Here is a 22,445-nt window from a genome sequence, read left to right on the forward strand (position 1 = left end):
CAGGGTGAGGTGGTCTGTCTTCATTCCCCCCGAAGGCATCTGATAAAGAAAATGCAGAGTATTTGTATTAGCCAAGTGTATGAGTTTCTTTTCGCTGCTGTAACAAGTTATTACACATTTAGTGGTGAAAATAGCACGAAGGTATTCTCTTATCGTTCTGGAGGGCAGAAGTCCAAAATCAGTCTAACTGGTCTGAGTCAAGGTGTCAGCAGGGCCTCACGCCCTCTGAGGCCCTAGGAAGAAGGCCTTTCCTTCTCCAGGATCTGGAGCTGTATTCCTTGCATTCTGCAGGTCATGGCCCCTTCTTCCAGCCTCCAGGCCAGCAGACTAGCATCTTGCCTCAACGGGCATATGACCTTCTCTTCTGCCTCTCAGATCTCTCTCTACCTCCCTCTTTAAGGACACCTGGGATTGCATTTATGGGCCCCTGGGTAATCCAGGTTACTTCCCCATCACAAGGCCCATAATTTAATCACATCTGCAGAGTCCCTGTTGCCATATAAGGTAACATATTCACAGGTTCCTGGGATTAGGACCTGGGTATCTTTGGGGACTGTCATTCAGCCTACCACACTGGGTGACAGAAATTCAACTGAAACTAACTTAAGCAAAGAGGAATTTGTTGGTCCCTATAACTGGGACTCGCAGGCCCTCGGTACTGCTGGATGCAGGAGTGGTGTTCTCAGGGCTCTGCCTTTCTCTCTCTCTTTTTTTTTTTTAATTGGGGTATAGTTGCTTTACAATGTTGTGTTAGTTTCTGCTGTACAATGAAGTGAATCAGCTGTCTGTATGCATATATCCCCTCCCTCTTGGACCTCACTCCCACCTGTCCCCCATCCTACCCATCTAGGTCATCACAGAGCACCAAGCTGAGCTCCCTGTGCATGCAGCAGGTTCCCACTAGCTATCTGTTTCACACATGGTAGTGTATATATGTCAGGGCTCTGCGTTTCTCTTTCCATCATGGCCCCTGCTTTCCTCTGGTGAGTGTGATTTTCAGGAATATTCTTTCCACGTGGTGGGAAAGACAACCACTGGCAGCGCTGGACTTCCAGGAGTCTGACTGCTGCCACTTGCAGAAAGGAAGAGACTTCCCAGTAGCTCGGCAAAAGTTCAGGAAAGACCAGTGGGTGCAGCCTGGGTCCCATGCCAGTCCCTGACTCTGTCACTGGGGCTTGCGGGGAGAGTGTTCTGGGTTCTGTGCCTAATTCTGGCCTCCTGGGGACCAGGATGGGCTGGGATCCAGGTTTTTCTGTATAGAATAAGAATCTTACTGACTAGTGTGTGTGTGTGTGTGTTGTGGGCTACCACGAAGGCAGGGGTACTGGGCAGGCAGAATAATTTTTTTGTCCAGAATCTTCTCGGCACAGATTATGAATACACCTCTTTGTTTTATACCAGGGATAAACATATTTCATTTCCTGGGGGAATTAAAAGTACTTTTTATATCTTTTATTACTCTCTGCGGTCTTTACATTTTACAAAATCCAATGTTTTCATTTGCATAAAATAGGTTGAGGTGATACCACAGTAATCACAGAGACCTTTTAGCCACTGATTAAGCAGACTTGTCGGTCAAAGGGAGCGCAGTGCACTAAGGACTGTGGTTGTAGTGAGAGCAGGGGGTGGAGGACTAAGGCCACTGGGAGGGCTTCATGGAGGGCTTCCTGGAGGAGGTGCTGCTCAACTGAGTCCTGAGGAGTGGCAGTTAGCAGGAAAAGGGGATGGAGGGAGAGGCTTCCAGGCCTGTGGCAGCCCAGAGGCGAGGGAGTAAGGATGCATCCAAACACCTGCACAAATAGTACAGGTGACCCACGTGAGAGTGGCACTAGTGGGGAGGCTGCTGGGCAATGATGCAGTGGGTGGTGATGGTCACTTCGGAGCTTGACTTCCTCCTATACTGTCTGTGGACAGTAACAGTGGCTGCGTCATTCAGGTCTTCATCAGAGCCTGCGGCTGGGCCTTCTGAAGGCCTGGAGGAGCAGGGGGCACCTGCAGGATACCTGCACCAGAGATGAAGCCCAGAGTGGCCCTAGGATTTTATATCCGGCAAGTCTTCTGGGAAAACATTTGTTCTTAGCCCGAGGGGCTGGGCTGCGGTCCAGAGGTGGGTGTCCTGTTCCACTCGTGTGATTGACTCAAACAATCCCGACTGAGCAGCCAGCCTGGGAGAGCTCCTGCCTCTTTCCATGTGAGGGCTGTCAATTCCCCGATGCTTACCTTTGTCGCCATTCCAACATCACGAACTGAATCAACCACAGTTACTATTCTAGAAAAAAAGATATTGATTTTATCTAGGATTCCAGTTCCACGTCCTTTTTTTTTCTAATTTTAATTTTTCCTACATATATTTAGAAATTCTATTAAAAAGGGGTTGAAAAGCACTTCTAAAGACCTTGCTCTCAATACTCTGTGTAAGAAAGACTGAATAACAGGACTCGTTCTCAGTCAATATAAGTTTATATCTGGATAGAAGATAAATGTTGAAAAGGCACAACTCCACAATTCAGGTCACTTCAAAATATAAATTTACACAGTGGTCAGATGAGTTTCCCCAGGACACAGCTGGTGAGTGACAGAGCCAGGATTCGAACGCAGGGCGTATCTGATGCCAGGTGTGTAAGAATCACCTGTGGCTCCTCCCTTGCCTAGTGGTTCTGACTCAGTAGGTCTGGGGTAGGGCCCAGGAATGTACATTTCAGCCTACAGCCCAGGTAAGGAGCACAGACTTCGAGAAACACTGTCCTTAAGCTCTGTGTCTCCCAATAAGAATGCCTCATCTTCTTGGCAAAGAGATGGTAAGCCATTCATTCATTCACTCATTTATTCACTTACTCAGCAAAGATTTTCCAAGTGCCTTCACGTACCACGTGGTTTGCCTCTGGAGTTTAACCGCTGCCTTTCTGTATTATGTAATGCATGTACATTGTTATTTTGCAGTAGAAGCACCATTTGGAATGAAATTCAATAAGAAAACTGAAGTCTTTAACCCACCCCCGACTTCTGCAGCCTCTAGTGGGCCATGGATTCATTCCATATTTGCTTTTATACCCTCGTGGCCCAAGAAGACCTTGTTTAAAAGAGAGTCTGCTGTAACACACCACTTGGTAAGTAACATGTTCAGTTCTTTAAAAGACATATCAGAAGTTGTAAAGAAGCCAATTTTGGACCATATGTGTAGAAAATGTCAGAGGCTTTTGTTCCTCCAAAAAACCTATTCTTCCTCTTTCACTGAATATAGTTATCATTGGGAAGCAAATCCCTCTTACTTTCCAGAGAGCTGCTGCTTCCGTACAATATACAGTATTTAGATGAACAGGATGTGTGAATCTGAGCATTGGGTCCCCGCGTCAGCTGGTTCTAAAGCAGGGCAGGGGGTCCTGTTTTAACCAGACTGATTCACTTGCCCCTGTTATAAAAATGCTGCTACCGATAATAGGGCTAGGTGTTTAACAAATGTTTTCTATTTGCCAGGCATGAGGCTTAGCACTGTCTATGCATAATCTCACTGGGGCCTCATTACGAGTTTCTTAAACAGGTACTGTTTTAATTCCCATTTTACAGAGAGGAAATGAGGATTGGAGAGATTTAGAGGCTTGTTCAGGGTCCCACAGGCCGAAGTGGCAGAGCCAGGATTTGGAGCCCCTGCTCTTAACCACTGCCCCTGCCCCGCTGTCCTTCATATTCTGTGTAATGTGTTTAACATATTCTGTTAAAATGTTGTAATGTGTTCACATAGCGCTTCCACCTAAGCTTTCATGACTTAAAATGCCTTGAGGACCACTGCGTTCAGCCAACAGGCTACCATGACCACAAGCCCCTTCTTGGCCCCCGGCTACATATTTGTATTAGTTTCCTAGACTGTGTAACAAATTTCCACCAACTTGGTGGCTTAAAACAATGACATTTATTCTCTCCCTGTTCTGGAGGTGGGAAGTCAAGGTGTCAGCAGAGGCGTGCTGTCACTGGGGGCTTGTAGGAGAAGATCCATCCTTGTTTCTTCCAGCTTCTGATAGCTTTCCTTGGTTTGTGGCTGCTTCACTCCAATCTCTATATTAGGATTCCCTGGTAGAAACAAAACAGGTAGGACACATGTGAGCGAGAGGCGGGGGGGATTTATTTTAAAGAATTGCTCATGTAATTGTGGGGACTGGCAAGTCCACACTCTGCAGGGCAGGCTGGAGACCCAGGGAAGAACTGATGCTCAAGTTGGAAAGGTGTCTGCCACAGAATTCCCTTTTCCTTAGGGAAAACCCCAGTCTTTTCCATTAAGGCCTCACCTGATTGGGCGAGGCCCACCCACCTCATGCAGGGTCATCAGCTTTATTCAAAGTCCATTGACCTAAACATTACTCTCATCTAAAATACCTTCACAGTGGCATCTGGACATGTTTGACTAAATATCTGGGTACCATGGCTGGATACCATGGCCCAGCCAGTTGACGTGTAACATTTACTGTCACTCTGTTTCCACCTTCTTGTGGCATCTTCTCTGTGGGTGTTTATTCTCCTTTTCTGTCACTGGTAAGGACACTTGTCATTGGATTTAGGGCCTAGCTAAATCCAATCCACCTAAATCCAGAATGATCTCATCTTGAGAGCCTTGGCTTAATTACATCTTCAAAGACCCCTTTTCCAAATAGCGTGACATTCCCAGGTTCTGGGCTTTAGGACGTGGAGCCACATTCAACCCACCACGTTGGTCATCGTCTTTCCAACCCTCTCCAGTGACAGGCGACTCAGCCCCTCTTTCGGCAGCACCTCCATCCCCCTTCCTGTGTGTCTTTGCCCAGCAAGCTGTGTTTGTTCAATTGTCGTTTGCAAGATGCTGTGTGGGGATCAGAAGAGTAGAAAGCCAGGCGTCTGCCCTCCAGGACTCACTGTGGGCCTGGCACGTCAGAGCACGAGGGTGGGGTCGTGGAAAGAGACTCAACTGGAATCGGAGGCCTGGTCAGCTTATGCTGCTGCATGTGGTCAGCGTGTTCTCAGGAACATGACTTCCCCTTTCTGTGTCTTTGTTCGCTTCTGTACAATGAGAGCCTCACGCTCTGGAGAGGGGTGTGTGGTGTGGGAGGATCATAGGATACAGAGCACACAGCCTGGGGTAGAGTCCAAGCTTCCTGCCTATGCAGCCTCGGGCAAGTGCGTTAACCCTCATGAGGCTTAGTTTCCTCAGCTGTAAAATGGGAGTAATAGAATTCACATGTGTACAGTGATGGGCATATGCCTGGCACTTGGGAAAGAATAGCCATTGTTATGATCGTTGGTATCACTGAGAGCTGCTGTGGTCTGTGATTGAGAGTATGGCTCCACCCACTGCAGATGGAGGGGGGCAGGGTAGACAGCGGGGAGGCATGGCCTGGGGTCACGGGGCATATGGCAAGGGTGGAAATGAACAGGGACCGGTTGTGATTACGAGGGGCAGTGGGGCCGGCATCTGGTGGGCGAGCTCTGGCTTTCCACTGGTGTCCTTCCAGGGGAGCCGTCGTGGGGCTGGAGGAGCCCAATCTCGGGTTGATTCTCTCCCTGTTGATGATGTATCCAGCTCATGGGAGGTGCCCCAACATGCTGTGGTCCACGTTCACTCAGTCCCTGCTGTGTGGCTGGTGTACCCCACACAGGACATGTGTGCAGTCCTTAAAGGACTTTTCCATAGCTCTGCTCACATTCCTCCTGCTGAAGTGTCAACCCTGGTTTGCTGAGTCCCTGTGGCAATGGTGTCATTGACACGCACCCCAGACCAGGACATAGCCCCGTGTGATCCACGTCCACGTTCTTCTTCCCTCATAGGTTTTAAGTTCCAGTCCTGTAATACTCCTTTTAAAAAAATCTTCAGGATTGATGGGAGTTACTACACCAGCAGAAGTAACCCCTCTGCCTGGCCCTTTTAAAAGTTCATCTTGGGCTTCCCTGGTGGCGCAGTGTTTGAGAGTCCGCCTGCCGATGCAGGGGACACGGGTTCGTGCCCCGGTCTGGGAAGATCCCACGTGCCGCGGAGCGGCTGGGCCCGTGAGCCATGGCCGCTGAGCCTGCGTGTCCGGAGCCTGTGCTCCGCAACGGGAGAGGCCACAACAGGGAGAGGCCCGCGTAACGCAAAAAAAAAAAATAATAAAGTTCATCTTGTACTTTTACTTGACAAATGTAGCATGAAATATTTTTCATTTTCTAATGATTTCTATATTTTATTGTAGTATGGAGACATTTCAAGAGACATTCAAGGAACTTCTGAGAATGGAGTAATTTTTCAGAAATGTGCAGTGGTGAGTATTCATAGGTAGTTTATACTTAAAGAGAAAATAATTGAATTTGCCCAAATCATATATTAGTAGAGTTATGTATTTAAAGAACTGGCGAATCACATGGTTATCTACCCATGTCTGGACACGGGTGATGATGTGGCCCACAGGGATCTTATATTTTATATGGCAGCACCAGGACTAAGATTCTTTGGTAACAATAAAATTATTGGCAGTGAAAATCCTCTATAATCATTTAAAATGAGGAAGTATATATTTTCTCTCAGATTTTAACATTGATATGATACCCGAAAGTTTAAAAACTCACTTAATGTCTTTTAGGTCTTTGGCCCTTACTAATCTCATGAGATGGCTTTCACATGATCCTGTGTTGAGGGTCCCCAAGACCACCCTCAGGTTCAGTGCTTCCCTAGAAGGACTCACAGAACTCAGAAAAGCGGTTCTACACACAGTTACAGGTTATAGCAGCAAAATGATATAGATTATAGTCAGTAAAGCAAAAGGCGCATAGGACAGAGTTCTGGGGAGACCAGGCCCAAGATAGCCAGTCTTCTCCTGGTGGAGTTGAAGGAACAGCGTTTAATTTGCCCAGCAGTGATGTGTGGCATCAACCAGGGATGCTCACCCAAGCCATGGAATCCAGGATTTTTATTAAGGATCCATCACGTAGGCATGGAGCACCCATGTCGCTGACCTCTGTTATTCAGGTCACCTGAACATAGCTTGGCCCAAGGCCCTCACCGTGAACCACATTGTTTGCAGAGGCTACCTGGGGTGGCCCAAAGCCGTAGGATATAAAGACACTCTTATCAGGCAGGATGTGCCAAGGTCTTTAGAGGTTAGTCTCCCAGGAGCTGGTCCTTTCTTTGGGATGTGCAAGGTTTGGACAATCCAAGCCTGCTGAGCTGACCATGTACTGCACAGCCCTCATTTCAGCCCAGGCCGTCAGCTGTCTTGCTCCCTTTCCTGGATAAAATTGGTACTACCAGTTTCTCCTGTGTCCTTCTAAAGATGTTTCCTGCCACAAGCACTCAGTTATGAGTGTGTGTGTGTGTATGCACGTAGGTACATACACATACCTTCCTTCTTCCCCTTTTTACGTTGGTGCCAGTATTCCATACACGAAGTTTTACAACTTGCTTTTTTCATTTATTACGTTCCAGAGCTCACTCTTCTTGGGACATACATGGCTTCCCTCTCTTTTCTCAGCTCCTGTGTCTCTTTCAGCAGAGCTGGGGTGAAGGAAGGGCAGGAGTGGTGGGAGATAGGGTTCGAGAGAGGGAGCAGGGCAACGTCACAGAGGCCAGGTGGGGAGCCAGGCTGCTGGTGGGCCATTGGCTTTGAATAGCTGAGCTATTCATTTAACTTTTTTTTTTTTTTCTGGCCTCACCACATGGCTTGGGGGATCTCAGTTCCCCGGCTAGGGATTGAACCTAGGCCACAGCAGTGAAAGCCTAGAATCCTAACCGCTAGGCCACCAGGGAACTCCCTAGCCCTGAGCTATTCAAACACATGGGCAAGCAGAACCCTGAAGGGGGCGACTGGCCAGGAGACAGGAGACCAGCTTGGGGCAAACCTGGAGATCAGATGGCAATCAGAGGCCCTGGACTGGCTGGGGCTGAATCTTCAAACTAATAGAGTAAGAAAGAGCCACTGTTTGCTTTTCTTGGGGACACCAGTTGTCACAATCTCCCCAGCCTGACTGTGGTCCTGTGCGTGGCTGTTTTTTCTTCTAAGTTTCTCTGTGGGCATCATTTCACTGCATTTCAGGGTCCCGGTTTCTTTGAAATGATCTCTGAGCAACAGCTTGACAAGCGGGAGTCAAAATTCTCCTGGGGCCTTTGGAATCAAACCTGATAAATTCTAGAACCTTTGTGAGACCTTAATCCCCTCCCACGGGCACAGGTTGAGCTGGGGCCTCGTTTGGGGAAGTCGGGTTTGCCAGCAAGCCCATCCTCACTTTGCCTCCTGTCCTAGGTGTCCGTGCAGAGCGAGTGGCCGACAGCCCATGTGCGACTGTCTGTGAACAACACCAGGACACCCGCGGCTGCCAACCTCTCTGACCTGCTCTTACTGGACAACATCACCGGCCTCACCGTTAGGGAGTCGGCTGGAAACCAGACCTCAAGAGGGTTCCAGGCTTTCAGGAAGAAGTTTCTGCAAGGTAATAGCCATGTGTATGAAGCCAGGGGTGGAAAATGATGAAAATATGTACAGATACTCACAGAGCACGGGATGTGCAGCAGGCATCTTAGACACGTGACATGTGTTCATGCAGTCGGTCCTCACAACGGATTGTACTATCAGGGCATCAGAGGAGGAGACCACTGCTCAGTATCTGCAACTAGGTAGCTGGCTTGTCACTTAGGTTGAGAGAGGTGGGATTTGGGGAAAGAGTTTTTGAAATATATATATATATTCAACATTTATTATGAAAAATTTCAAGCATGCACAGAGATTAGAGTGAACCCCAATATATCCATCACCCAGATGACCAAAATGACCATCACTCAGTAAAATGAAGAGCTTGTTTTGGGGAGTGCTGGACAGACACGGGCGTGGTCTGACATCAGCCCTGGAAGCATGCTCTTGACATGTTCAAGCGTGTTCAGGCGTGTTCACGGGAGTAACTCCGCTACTGATTGGCTCCCTTTCAAGGTATGACACCGTCACTCATTGGCTTTCAGAGATGTGTTTCCTGAGGCGAGTTGTCATTGGTTAATTAAGGAGATTTAAAACCAATTCTGAATGCAGTTGTTACTATGACTTCAGAATTGTCAGTTTTCCTAGGAAGGTGAGATTTCTTTTATTCTGAGTACGTGCCCTGTCTTCAGATAAAGAGACTAAGGTGGTTAGGAACTTGCCCAAGGCCATAGGACTGGCACTCAAGGCTGAGATTCAAACTCAGAAAGTCTGGATTCCTCCATCCACCCCGTACCCAGGATGCTCTAGTGCCTTTCACATGCCTGGGACTCTTACTGACCTCTCCACTTCCATACACATGACCCACGTTGCTCATCAATCCACCACTCTTTCTCTCTGAGTCTAGATGAAGCCTCAGAATCCTTCTTAACACCATATTATTGACAGAAGCCACCAGTGGAGTCGGCCCACAAGTAATGACCTCTTTGCTGGCTCTGGTTTAAGCAGTGTCATAAAAAGTGTATGATACATCCCAGCTAAGTGATCTTCAGTGCCTTTCTTCAATGATGTAAAAATAAATCCCCCCAATTCTTAAACTGGTGCTCAGAGAAAAGAACATGGGGCTGTAAGCAGAGCACAGACTCGGTCTCAGACAGACCTAGCTTGACTCCTAACTTAGCCATTTTGGAGCTGTGTGGCCCCTGTAAATCACCATCTCTGAACTCCAGATGTGGCATGTGTATAACAGCCTCGTAGAGCTGTTGCAGAGGCGAGACGAGGTGATGTGGCCTGGCACTCTGCCTGCTCCAGTGTGGCTTGCCTCTCTTGTCTTGTTGCTCCAGTGGTATTTTGTAGTCCATGCTCCTGCGGACTGAACTTGTCACTTTTCTCCCATGGCTCGGCATCAGCTCCTGCTCTTGTGTCCGTCTGGAGGGTCCTTCTCTCCTTCCTTGCATCCCATTCACCTGCCCCTCCTGCATTTCACCTGCTTGGAGCCTGGACCACCCAGGCACTTCATGCGTGAACTCACTGACTTGCACCCCAACACATGAGCTCTGTACACCCTTGAACCTCAGCCTCTGCTCCTGTGAACTGTGGGTGCTGGTGACACACTTCAGGGAGTCCTTCTAAGGAGAAGCTAGTTCGTTCACGAAAAGCAACACAGCCTGGCCCGTGGGAAGTGCTCCCAAGTCCATGCCTATTTTGTTGTGATTATCTTTATTTTTGTGTTTGGTAAAAAACACATAAGATCTGCCCTCTTAACAAGCTTCTAAGTGTACGGTACAGTACTGTTAACTGTTGTACAGCAGATCTGTAGAACTTTTTCATCCTGCATGACTGAAACTCTATCCCCATTGAATAGCAACTCCATTGCCCCTGCCTCCCAGCCGCTGCCAACTATGTTTACTCTTGTGACTGTATTATTAGTGTATGTATGCCCTCGCCTTACCTCTGCCTACTAGATTCTACATGCCCTGAGAGTAATATCCAAACTATGTTTGTCTGTAACTTACCGCAATCTCAAGGGATATGACATTGGTTTTCAACTTAGTGGCATGTAACTTTTTTCCCAGAGAATAAGTATAGAACTACAGAATCAAATGACCCATCCGACCCCAGCTCATTGATGCTCTGACAATATCAATATCATTTTCATCATTTGCTGTTTTTAAAGAGCCACAGGTCCAAGAGGGATGGGTGGCTTCCTACTTATTAACTGGGTGACCCTAAACGAGTCACTTCATCTCTGTCAGTCTCACTTATCTCTTCTGTCCGCAACAGGAAATATTGTACTTTCCATCTGTCTCAGGACACCATTTGGGGATCAACTGGTTGATGTCCTGCAGACATTTTGAGGGTGATAAAATCACTGCCAGGTCTGAATAATGACCTTCACCGGTATTATCATTTTAATTAGCAATTTAATCTTTATCACCTTATCTTTATGATCTAACTTTTATCATTATACACAAATAAAGTAAAAATGTTGAGGATTTTTAAAACAAAAATCCTAGGGATTCCACAGGCTCAGTGCTAATTTCTCCTCTTTTCTTTACATCTTTTTGAGGTCTCAGTACATTGAGAGATGAAGCACATTATAGCGTATTAGGGATAAAATATCACCCCCGATACAGGTACAGACAGAGTCAGAGGACAAGTGTAGGTGAGATCAGGTGGGCTGGCTGGCTGACCAGCAGAGATGGACAGGCTTTGTCACCCACTGGACATGTTGGGATGGCTCCCCCAACCTGACAAAAAAGCAAGCCGAGTCTTGCTTTCTGCCAGTAGCCCACTCCCACGAGTAAGATAGGCTGACTGGCAATGCGTACCCAAACTTTTCATCGGATGGCGTGCATTGCTCAGTGAGAAAGGGGCAGGGAGAGGCCAGCCCTGTTTCAGGTGGGGCACCCATGCTCAGGGTGGTGGGTATGTTCTTCCCTTGCCGATCTCCGTCGTTTTGTTCTCCAAACCCACCGGGCTTCTGGTTAATCTGAGGATTGCCAGGGGTGTGACTAGTGCCCTGGGGAAGGAGAACAGCTGTTGGTCGGGACTCAGGACAGCCCTGCTCCCCCAAACCCCCATTCCTTGCCCCTGTGTGTGTCCTTCTGGGACTGCTGGTTGGTGGAAGAAATTTTTTTTCCAGCCCCATGAAGGTTTTGGAAATGATTCGAGTGTTACATTATTGAAATAAACTCAAAGGATACTCCAGACCCAAGGCGGGAAATTCTCCCTAATTCTAAAACCCATTCGGATCGCATCCCGCTACGCTATTAAACAAAGTATGTCGGGGGTTTGCAGTATGATTCAAGGACAGCCCTGAGTTTATTCGCATCAAGATCCTCCAACAATGACCTGCCAGCACCTCCCTTTTGCAAATTCTCCCGGAGAAATGAAAAGTTCAGGAATGACTCCCTGACAGATAGAAATCCAAATATATTCAAGTCCAAAAGGAATTAAAATCTGAGATCAAAATTTTTGCCCTTGTAAGTTTTGAAGTCCACAGTCAAAATTCTTAAATTAAGGTTCCCCAGACCATCTTCCCATTGTTTTATTCTGTCCAGACTCCCCCTGATGGTTGTTGCTGCTGGGAGGAGTTGGGGTTCCTTCAGCAGAAGAAAGGGTGCAGCTCCTTGACTCAGAAGCTGAAATTCATTGAACCCCAATTTTTTCATATGCTTTACTTTTAAAAATTTCCATGGAGGTAAGGGACATGAGAGTATCATATAAACAAAATGTGGTCTATCCATACGTTGGGATATTACTCAGCAATAGAAAGGAATGAAGTATTGGTACACACTACGACATGTATGAACCTCAAAAAAAAAGAGGTTTGCTCGGGGAAAGAAACCAGACACAAAGAACACAGCTTGTATGATTTCATTTCTATGAGATGTCCAAAAAGGCCAATTAGTCCCCAAAAAGTAGATCAGTGGTTGCCTAGGGCTGGGGGTGGCTATGGAGAGTAACTGCCGTTGGGCACCAGGCTACTTTTTAGGGTGATAAGGATGTTCTGAAATCAGACTGTGGTGATGGCTGTACGACTCTGTAAGTATACAAAGTTCTCTAAATCTCACGCTTAGAACAGGTGAATTGGTGATGTATAAATTTTATCTCAAAGCTGTTTTTTTTTTTTAAAAAAGTATCACAATCTCGGACTTCCCTGGTGGCGCAGTGGTTGAGAGTCCGCCTGCCGATGCGGGGGACACGGGTTCGTGCCCCGGTCCGGGAAGATCCCACATGCCGCAGAGCGGCTGGGCCCGTGAGCCATGGCTGCTGAACCTGCACATCCGGAGCCTGTGCTCCACAACGGGAGAGGCCACAGCAGTGAGAGGGCCACGTACCGCAAAAAAAAAAAAAGTATCACAATCTCATTTCCACATCCACCCTATTCAGACAACCAGCTGCCAGTCTCAGCCTCTGGACAGACACGGCCATGTCCCCAAAGCAGCACTCAGCATCCTCCCCAGGCCATGGCTAAGGCTTAGAGGCATCCATCAGAAAGAGCAAGGACAGAGATGTTGCTTTAGTTCACAGGTGCCTTCGGTTTCTGCTGGATACCTGGAGCCCACCTGAGAACGTCAGCTCAGTGGGAGAACTCCGCCTTTAGTAGTTACGGTGGCCAGATACAGTCTATTTCCAACATCAGACAGAAGGGTCCCCAGGGCACGCCGGCTCTACCTCCAGAAGGTGGGGCTGAGACATCCCTGCCTCCTACAAAACTGGAAACCTGCAGTGGTGGCCACCCTGTCACCCGCTTTCTTTTGGGGTCCCTCTTTTTCCACCCATGGCTCCAGAGCCTGCTTGTTCACCTGGGGGTGTGACTGAGTGTGGCCCCTCCCGATAGCAGAGCCGTCTTCTTCTAACCAGTCCTGGCTTCTGACTAAGGGGAGCTTTGAGTCAGAAACCCCGTCTCCTAGGAAGCTTCTCTGTTTGTGTCATTAAGCCATCGAAGGCCAGCCAGAGACCATGAGGTTGGAGGAGACCCTATGTGAGCCTGAGTGACCTTCTCCACTGCCCCCTCCCGGGCCCAGTCTGGCACTGCTTCCCTGTGCCGTGTGCTGGGCTTTCAGAACCAGCTGGAGGTGTCAGAGCGGCAGCTAGTGTCGCCCAAAAGTCCTATAGAAACTCTGTCCCATCATTGTGTGAATGGGATCATTGGGAACAAGTAAGTCCCCACCTGGATTCAGAACAAAACAAAAAGGTTCTGGATTTCCTAAGTGTATGACATCCTGAATTAGGAGGACTGGCCTGCCCAGCCCCAGGATGGGGTGGAACCCAGGTAAAGCTCCTTGTAAGGACGCTGACAGCCCTTCCAAGTGAAAAAAGAGGGGGTCCAAGAGCACACCTGCCCAGTTTCTTCTCCCTGATAAAAAGTATGTGAGATCAAAGGGGCTCTTGCTGCCGCTGTCAGCTGTGATGCCAGCCGCCTCTGGATGCTTGGCTGTGTCCGGGGTGTTGCAGGGGCCCCGTTCTTGACCCACATGTGCCTTCTCTCTGAGCAGTTGGAGACTCCTTCTCCGTCAGCTACACAGCATCACTCGAGGCCAGAGACGTTGGGAGTGGAGAGGTCCTGCTGCTTCCTGCCCAGCTCTCCTTCCAGAGTTCATCACCGGTATTGTCTTTGTTACTTTGATTTCTTTCCTGTCACTGTTGTTTTAGAAACCCTGGACACAACATCTGTTAGTTCATTCTTTTCTTCGTTCCATCCTTCATTTGTTCAGTGATACCCAATTCTGGATGAATGCGCAGGCCCTGGAATCTCACACACTTCACCATGAATCAGGCTTCCTCGAAGCTCCTTGTGACCTTAATTACTTTACCCTCTGTGGACCTGATTATCAAGATATGTAAATGCTAGATGTTAATTTCTCATCGCTGTGTCTTGGGCGTAGTAAGCACTCAACCAAATATCTCCCATTTGTACTGGTTTGCTAGAGCTGCTGTGAAAAAGTACCACAGACCAGATGGCTCAAAAACAACAGAAATTTATTTGTTCACAGTCCTGGAGGCTGGAAGTCCAGAAGCTGGAAGGTGTGGGCAGGGTTGGTTCCTTTTGACGCCTCTGTCCTTGGCTTGTAGATGGCTGTCTTCTCCCTGTGTCCTCACATGGTCGTGCCTCTCTGTGTGTCTGTGTCCTAGTGTCCTCTTCTTTGAAGGACACTTTTCAGGTGAGATCAGATTCACCTTGGTGGTCTCATTTTACTTTAATCACGTCTGTAAAGGTTGTCTCCAAATACAGACACATTCTGAAATACTGGGGATTAGGGCTTCAACGTATGGATTTTGGGGGGATGTGATTTAACCTGTAACCCCATGACTATTAGCACCTTCATTTTCCATTCACTTTTTTGTTAATCCACGTAGGCAGTGAATGTGGTTGGTTGCATGACCCTTGGTACATGCTGTACACTTCTGGGAATACAGAGGAGGAGATCTGTGCTCCGCTCGAGGCCGGAGATCTTGGGAGTGGAGAGGTTCCGATGCTTCCTGCCCAGCTCTCCTTCCAGAGTTCATCACCGGTATTGTCTGTGTTGTCAAGACAGTATTATCAAGATCTCTGGCCTCAAGATCAAGGAGCTCGTGCTCTAGTTACTCTGGTCATTTTGTTCTGATTTCAGTCCCTGGAGAAAGTACCTTTTATAATAGACTTAGAAAATGAGGCTCCAAGGGTGACTGCCCCAGGTCACGTGGCAGAATCAATATCGGACCCCACAGCTGCCGGATCCTTCCATCCAAGGCTGGGGAGCCTGTGTGCAGTGTTTCTGCTGCAATAAGAGAAATAGTCCTGGATAAAATTAAATAAAATGAAAGATTCCCAAAAGGTAAAGACCAGATATGAGAAAACTGTATAAAGCTGTCAGAAAAGACAGATGTCTCTGAACACAATTAAGTGCAAAGTCAAGAACAGAGGACAAAGGGTACAAAAATGGAGATAAAACGGCCCAGAAGAAATACCATCCGAGTTTCAAAGGAGAGGAAACCAAATATGTTAAAATCAAAATTTAAGATAAGGCAACAGCCAGAAACCAACAGTGAGAAACTCAAAAACCCAGTGAAATTGGAAGCCTCCACCTCCTCGTGTAGGGAGGGGACGTTAGGCCAGGGCGGCTTCACCTCCCAGAAGAGCCTGGGGAGGCTGGTGGGGAGCAGGAGGCATGAGGTCTGGGGCCTCTCACCCCAGGGCGACCTCCTTGGCTGTCACCCCCTGATGGGTCCTGTCCATTGCTTTGCTTGGTGCCTGTCTGTGTCATGTTAACCCCATCCCCCCAGTAAACCCCCATCTGCCACTAGGATGTCACTCAGTGAGACCAGGGACCCCATTGGCCCTATTCCCAGGTGTGTTCTCAGTGCCAAAAATAGAGCCCCACCCACACTAGTTGCTCAGTAAATGTTTGTTGAGTGAACGAATGAATAGATCAGTGAACTAATGGCTCTTGGGCAGGTGTGATTGTTTTCTTTTTTAACTTCTCTGAGCCTCTAGTTTCTCATCAGTAAAAGGGAGATCGTTCTATAGTCTCCAGTCTCTTGTGGGGATAAAAGAGGTAATTTTATATTTGCACGTGGCCTGCAGTTTCTTTCCATCCCCTTCCAAGCCTTCAGGTGCTCTCTGGGCAGTTCTGTAGACAGAGGGGAGAGTCCCCCTGCCCACCTGGAGATTCCATGTGTTGTAGGTTCCTGCCTGCGTTAGACTGTCAGCATCACCCTTCCTGGCCCTGGAAGGCCCGTGGAAGGGGCCAGCATTTGCTGAGTGGATGAGTGTTGATAATGGTGAGCGGCTCCTATGCTTCGTTCTCCAATCGGTTCACCCATTTGGACTTCACAGTTTCTTTGGGTGACTCCTAGGCCTTCCTGTGGGATGGCAAGAAGGTCCAGTGTATTTGGGGCTGAACATGATCAAAGTTTGAGTGAGACTCACGACAACTCCCCAAGAGAACAGTGGTCTACTCTGCTTGTCAGCCATAAAGAGGCTGACACTACAAATGGGAGAATAAAGGAGTTATTTAAAAATGCAGGTGCCCAACTTGAAATCCTTCAAGTTAGTGTGGAGCTGGTGTCTGGTATTTCAGAGGTGGGAACGCTGTCCTCGCTGTGTTTTCAGAACAGTTCGGTGTCTCTGAGTTTCAGTTTTCCTACCTGAAAAATGAGAGGGGTAGGAAGACTCCTGGCAATCTTTTCTAGTTCTGACATTTTCACATGGTATGAGATCAGTGGAGAGGGTAATAAAAATAGTTACCACTTACTAATCCTCACAGCATGAGGTAGGTACTGTCAGAAATGCATTATGTTTAGATCTGGAAACTACTTTCTCAAACACACACACACAGATGTGCACACATGCATGCACATGGATACACACACATGCACACACATGTGCACGTGGATATACACATGGATACACACATGTGCATGTGGGTGTACACACATGCACGTGTGCACATGGAAATGCACACATACATGCACGTGGACACACACATGCACACACATGCACGTGGATATGCACACATGCACATGGGTTCACACATGTGCACGTGGAAATGCACACATACATGCACGTGGACACACACATGCATACACGTGCACGTGGATATGCACACATACACGCGTGGACATGGATACACACATGCACGTGGATATGCACACATACACACATGCACCTCAAATTCATACAAGGGTAGATGAGACAGGACCTAGATGAAGGGAGGTCAAAGAGGGGGAAATCTAGAACATTCATCTCCCGTTCCTTACCATTTATTGTATAAACATGCTGCCCACCTTATAAAACCATCACTGGATCTCACGTGGTCCATGTTTCCTGACTTCAGGCTGTGATCTAAAACATGTTTCTCAAGCCTTGAAGTTTATGTAGGCGCGGGGCTGAGGATTCATGTTTTGCAGAGAGATGAAGTACACTTTCAGCCCCTTTCTGCTGAGACTTTGAGTGTCAGGAAACACAAGGAGGAGGGACCCAGAGGGAGTGAAGAGAGAGGAAACTGGCCTTTGAACCCAGTAGTTCAGGAGACCCTGAAACTCACAGAGCACCATGAATATTCCAAAGCACAGACAATTCAGGAACAGAAAGGGCCAAATGATTGCTCCATAGGTGTCTCTTCTTTAAAGACTTGTTTGTTTATTTGTTTGTTTCTTAAAATTTCCATTTCCCTCCTGAAAAGGAAATCTTGTGACATTTTGACTTCCCTTGGAAGCCTCCATCAGCTTGTCCTGCTGGCCCATGATGCATTTGGGATGCCCCAGTGCTCCCAGTGTGACTGCTGTAACAACTGTAGGGCATGGATCAGGAGGTTTCCTACCTCAGGCGGACCATCACTCAGGTCAAGGGAAAATGCCTCCAAGTGGCCGTGATAGGATTACACAGGGGTTGCCTAGCTCACTGGACTTCGGGCTCCAAGTCTCCAGACCAGGTTACCTACATTGATACAACCACCCATCACCACCTGCTACACCCAATAGCAGTAATACTTTCACAGCACTCCTCCCTATGTGCCAGGCACCCTTCTAATTAATCCTCACAGCAATCCTCCGAGTTGAATATAATTCCCATTGTACAGATGAGGAAACTGAGGCTCAGAGAGGTCAATAACTTGTCCAAAACCAGAGTGCTGGAGAGTGATAGAGCCAGGCGTGAACTGGGGTAGTCTGGTTATCTCCAGACTACCCTGCACTGCCTTTCAGTTGCAAGATATTCTGACTCTACCCTCAGGAAGAAGTATGATCTCATGTTGAGCCTCCTCAGATACCACATGGCTGGACAGATAGCAGTCATAACGCTCACCCTTCATTTTTCCATTTCCTATGTTTTCTAAGCAGAGGAGTATTAGAAGGTATTGGGAGGAGACACGTAGGGAGTTGGGGTTTAGGGGTGTTGGGAGCATTGGAAAGAGAGCTGACAATTGGAGCAATGATATCAGAGCCTGTGATTCTCTCCCCCTTCCTGAAGGGTACAGACCAGAGGGTGAAAGAGACTGCTCCAGGTCACAGGGCGGGTAAGCTTCAGGGTCATCCCTCACCCCAGCCCGACCTGACTGTAACCCCAAGTGTTTCACCACCAGGACATACTGCCTGGGTTTCCCTAGCAATTAGGGAAACTGGTGTTTGGATTTCACACATGCCTCTAGGAGAGAAGGAGGCATCACGGTTTCATAGACCTTACCCCCAAAGGGACTTTAAGACCTCCACAAGCCTCCACCCGCAAAGTCAAGGGCCCAGTGTTGTTCCAGGCACGGTGGGTTGGTGGGTCGGAAACACGAAATGTTACCCCGTGTCTCAGATGTCAAAACCTATTTACTGAAGTGCTTTCTTTTTCCTTTTTCTAGAACAGAGCCCAGCTAAAAGCCCTTTTCACCATAACAACAGAAGAAAAGATAACGGTAGGAGAAAATCTTTGACCCGGACACCTGCTTTATGCCCCCGGTGTGTCTTTTTATGTCTTTGGTGTGTGGTCTCTTGCTGTCCTCAGAGCCAAGGGTAGGAGTCTACCGCTGGCCTTAGCCTCCCAGACACGAGCCAAGGCTGGGGGCTCTGTGCAGTCTGGGGTCCCCCAGTGTGGGCTGAGGCTGTCTGGCTAGTTTCCTGGATGACCCTTTCATCTGGGCAAGACCGGTCGGTCACTGCCTGGACAGGCTGGGGCCTCACCCACCCATCAGCCGGCTGGTACCCACCCTGCAGTGTTCACCCCACGGCTAGTGGGTGGTCATGTTTTGTCTTCCCAGAGCTGCCCAGGGCCCTGCAGGCCTGCTTCTGCTGTTCACCATTAACATTTCTCCATTTTTGTTCATCATTCAATCACCCACAGCTCATGCATTCACTCATTCGCATGTTCATCAAGTGTTTATTCACTATATAACCACGCTCCACATTTCTTAAGCACCTACTAGGTGCCAGGCATCCTAAGCGTCTTCATTTGTTGAATTGTGACATCTTCACCATAATCTGAGGGAAGAGATTGTATTTTAAATCACCTCCATTTTATAGATGGAGAAACTGAGGCACACTTAGGTCAAGTCATTTGCCCAACGTCACATGGCTAGGGTATCAGTGTTCCCAAGACCACTCCCAGGTGCAGTGATTCCCTAGGGGGGCTCACAGGACCGCACACATAGTCTTACTCAGGCTGATTTATGACAGAGAAAGGATGCAAAGCAGAATCAGCAAAGGGGACAGGGACTCAGGGCGAGGTCTGGAGGACACCAGGTGCAGGCTTCCAGGGTCCTCTCCCAGTGGGGACCTGTAGGACACGCTTAATTCCTCTGACATCAGGTTGTGACAGCACATGTGAAGTGCTGTCTACCAGGGAAGCTCATTAGAGACCCAGTGCCAGGGTTTGTACTGGGAGCTGGGCACGGGGCACCCTCTGCCTGGTACCTCCCAGGAGGACAGCATGTATTCAGTGTACACCACATCCTTTGCCCAACAGTTTAGGCCCTGTGAGCCCCTCTTATCAGGAGATGATGGGAACCCTCTGAAACCTGAGTTCCCAGACACCAGCCAAGGCCCAGCACCTTGAGCAGGCCTCCCAGAGGATGGAAGTCTCAGACCTGCTGTGTGAACGCCATTCTGCACAGGTAGTATTAGAATAAGGTATGAACCCAGGCCCTTTGGCTCCAGAGCCCTGCTGCTGGGCAGTGGGCCACACTGCCTCCTAGTGAGCCGAATGGCTGCACAGATGAGGCCGGCGCAAAACCCGAGTCAGGCACACAGGTGCAGACAGTTCTCCGGGCGGCACCATGTCTGATCCCTTCCTGCACCCCGCACGGTGCCTTACGTTGTGGGTGGCACTCAACAGGTAAATATCCCGTGACTGAGCTGATTGTTGTCAATGCCGCGTGATTGCAATAAAGGTCAGAGAACATTCATTTAATCAGTATTTATGAGCCCTTTCTCCGTGGCCCAGACCTCCTCACATAGATGGAGACGAGCCATACCCAGGTCTTCAGGGCTGTCTCCAGCTCATTGCCTTCAGGAGAAACAGGCATAGGTGGCCCCCCAGGGCTGCAGACCCATGGGTGCAAGCCTTGGCAGTGGAGCAATGGGTTGGATTTCAGCCCCACTGGCCCCTGGGCCAGGTGACCTCTGCCTGTGGACCATGTTCAAGGAGGTCATTATCGACTGGGGAGATGAGACATATGCAGGTGATGGCCCTAGAGTGTTGTGGAAACAACGGGCCCTTGCACCAGAGGCCGGGACTTGCATCCCTGTTTTTCCACGGATTGTATATGACCTTGGGCACATTACTTACCTCCCTGGACCTCAGTATCCTGGCTGTAAAATGAGAATAATAATAGTACCCACTTCATAGGGTGGTCGTCAAAGTAAACGGATTGATGCAGGCAAAGCACTCGGCACAGTGCCTTGCATCCTGTAAGCGCTCAATAAACATCATCAGTATTATTACACATGGAAATAACGCTGCTGTGCAAATGTTCTGTGTTAATTGCGAAAAGAATGTTACGTATCAGGGTCTCAAGCTTAAATTCCCACGAGGGCCGTGCCGGTGCTGTAAGCGTGTGAGTCAGGCCCACGCAAGATTCTAGGGCACAGAGGAGTCTGAGGCAGCCTGGAGATTCCGATCGACCATCACCCACCATCCCTTCCCCACACTGAGACATTAAACAAGGGCAAAAAGCCAAACAAACCACGTACATCAGCTGTGACTGAACTTGTGAGGTTGTGACCCAACGTACAGATCATAGGTTCTGGGGGTACTGACAAGGGGGAAAGGGTGGGCTGGGTGGGCTGGGTGGATGGCAGGCCTCTTGGAGGAGGTAAGAATTCACTTGGATCTTGAAGGAGTTAATTAAGGGTGGAGGAGAGGTTTCTAAAATATGTATCTGAAGATCTGACGTCAAGGTTAAGCCTGTTTGACTGTCAGTTGGACGTGAACCAAGGTTTACTGGGCTCGAGCACAGTGCCTGGCACCTTTTAGGTATACGTAAGGAGGAGGCCTAGCCCTTGCCAGCTGCAGCGTGTGTTCTAGCACGGTTGACTTGGGCACCTGCAGAGATAACGTCGTTATACTAGGAAAGTGTGACAGTGATGAATAGGAGGAACTCAGCAGTGAGGTATAAGCTCCTCTGACATTTTTATCAAGCAGTTAAAAACTACAAAGCAAAGACATTGAGTAACCCATTGTGTAAATTGGGAACTGCAACACTTGGAAGAGATGCCATCACCTCCTTAATTTCTTATTAATTTCCTGAGGGTGAAACTGATAGATGTCAACTAAGACCCCAAGAAGTCTTCTTACCCTTTCTGCCTCCTGGATGAATAGAGAGAAAAAGAATCCCTCCACCCTGTGCCGGACATTGAGTGCAGGTGTTCTTTTTTTAAAAAATTGTATTGAAATATAGTTGATTTACAATGTTGTGTTAATTTCTGCTGTACAGTAGAGTAACTCAGTTATACATATATATATATATACTTTTTCGTATTCTTTTCCATTGTAGTTTATCACAGGATATTGAGTATAGTTTCCAGTGCTATCCAGTAGGACCTTGTTTATCCTATGGATAGTAGTTGAGTGGAGGTGTTCTGATTGAGCTGGACTTCACTCCAGCTTCTTGTAATTTGGGGGACAGCTGACAGGATCTTTTGGAAGAAAAATGAAGATGAATTCCCTCAACAGATTTAAATCTAAATGGATAAAACAATTTTTAAAGAGTAAATATCGGTTAATATGCTATGAAAAAAACCATGGGGCAAAACCATGGGTCTGAGTACACAAAATAGTTGAAAACTTTACATTTGAAAACAGTATTAAAAAAGGTAAGGGGTAAACTTGGGAAAATATTTGTAGCATACATTAAAAAGGATTAATGTCTTTATAATATAAAGAGCTCCTATTCATTAATAAGATAAAGAATGCCTCAGTAGATAGCTATGTACGATATGAGAATTTCTCAAACACAAAGATTTACAGTGTGTGCCCTTGAGCACAGTGGAGGGAACGTGTAACTCCACTGGCAAAATCATTTGGCTTTGGGTTTAACTCAGAGGGCTGGAAGCATGCAGTCGCATATCATCACGTCT

The 22,445-nt window shown here is 47.9% G+C and overlaps 1 protein-coding gene across 3 annotated transcripts in view; it reads left to right on the top strand.

Moving 5' to 3' along the window:
* Window positions 1-22,445, top strand: part of EVC2 (EvC ciliary complex subunit 2) — a 145,843-nt gene that overhangs the window by 7,580 nt on the left and 115,818 nt on the right. For 2 of the 3 annotated variants that reach the window (XM_032632678.1, XM_032632680.1), the window contains exons 3-7: window positions 2,941-3,107; window positions 6,192-6,260; window positions 8,235-8,421; window positions 13,904-14,013; window positions 18,734-18,787. In XM_032632678.1, coding sequence (XP_032488569.1) covers window positions 2,941-3,107; window positions 6,192-6,260; window positions 8,235-8,421; window positions 13,904-14,013; window positions 18,734-18,787 — 587 coding nt within the window. The remainder of the gene's footprint in view (window positions 1-2,940; window positions 3,108-6,191; window positions 6,261-8,234; window positions 8,422-13,903; window positions 14,014-18,733; window positions 18,788-22,445) is intronic. The other variant, XM_032632679.1, reaches the window with a different exon arrangement.

Source organism: Phocoena sinus, chromosome 5, assembly GCF_008692025.1.
Source record: "Phocoena sinus isolate mPhoSin1 chromosome 5, mPhoSin1.pri, whole genome shotgun sequence".
Classification (NCBI taxonomy): Eukaryota; Metazoa; Chordata; class Mammalia; order Artiodactyla; family Phocoenidae; genus Phocoena; species Phocoena sinus.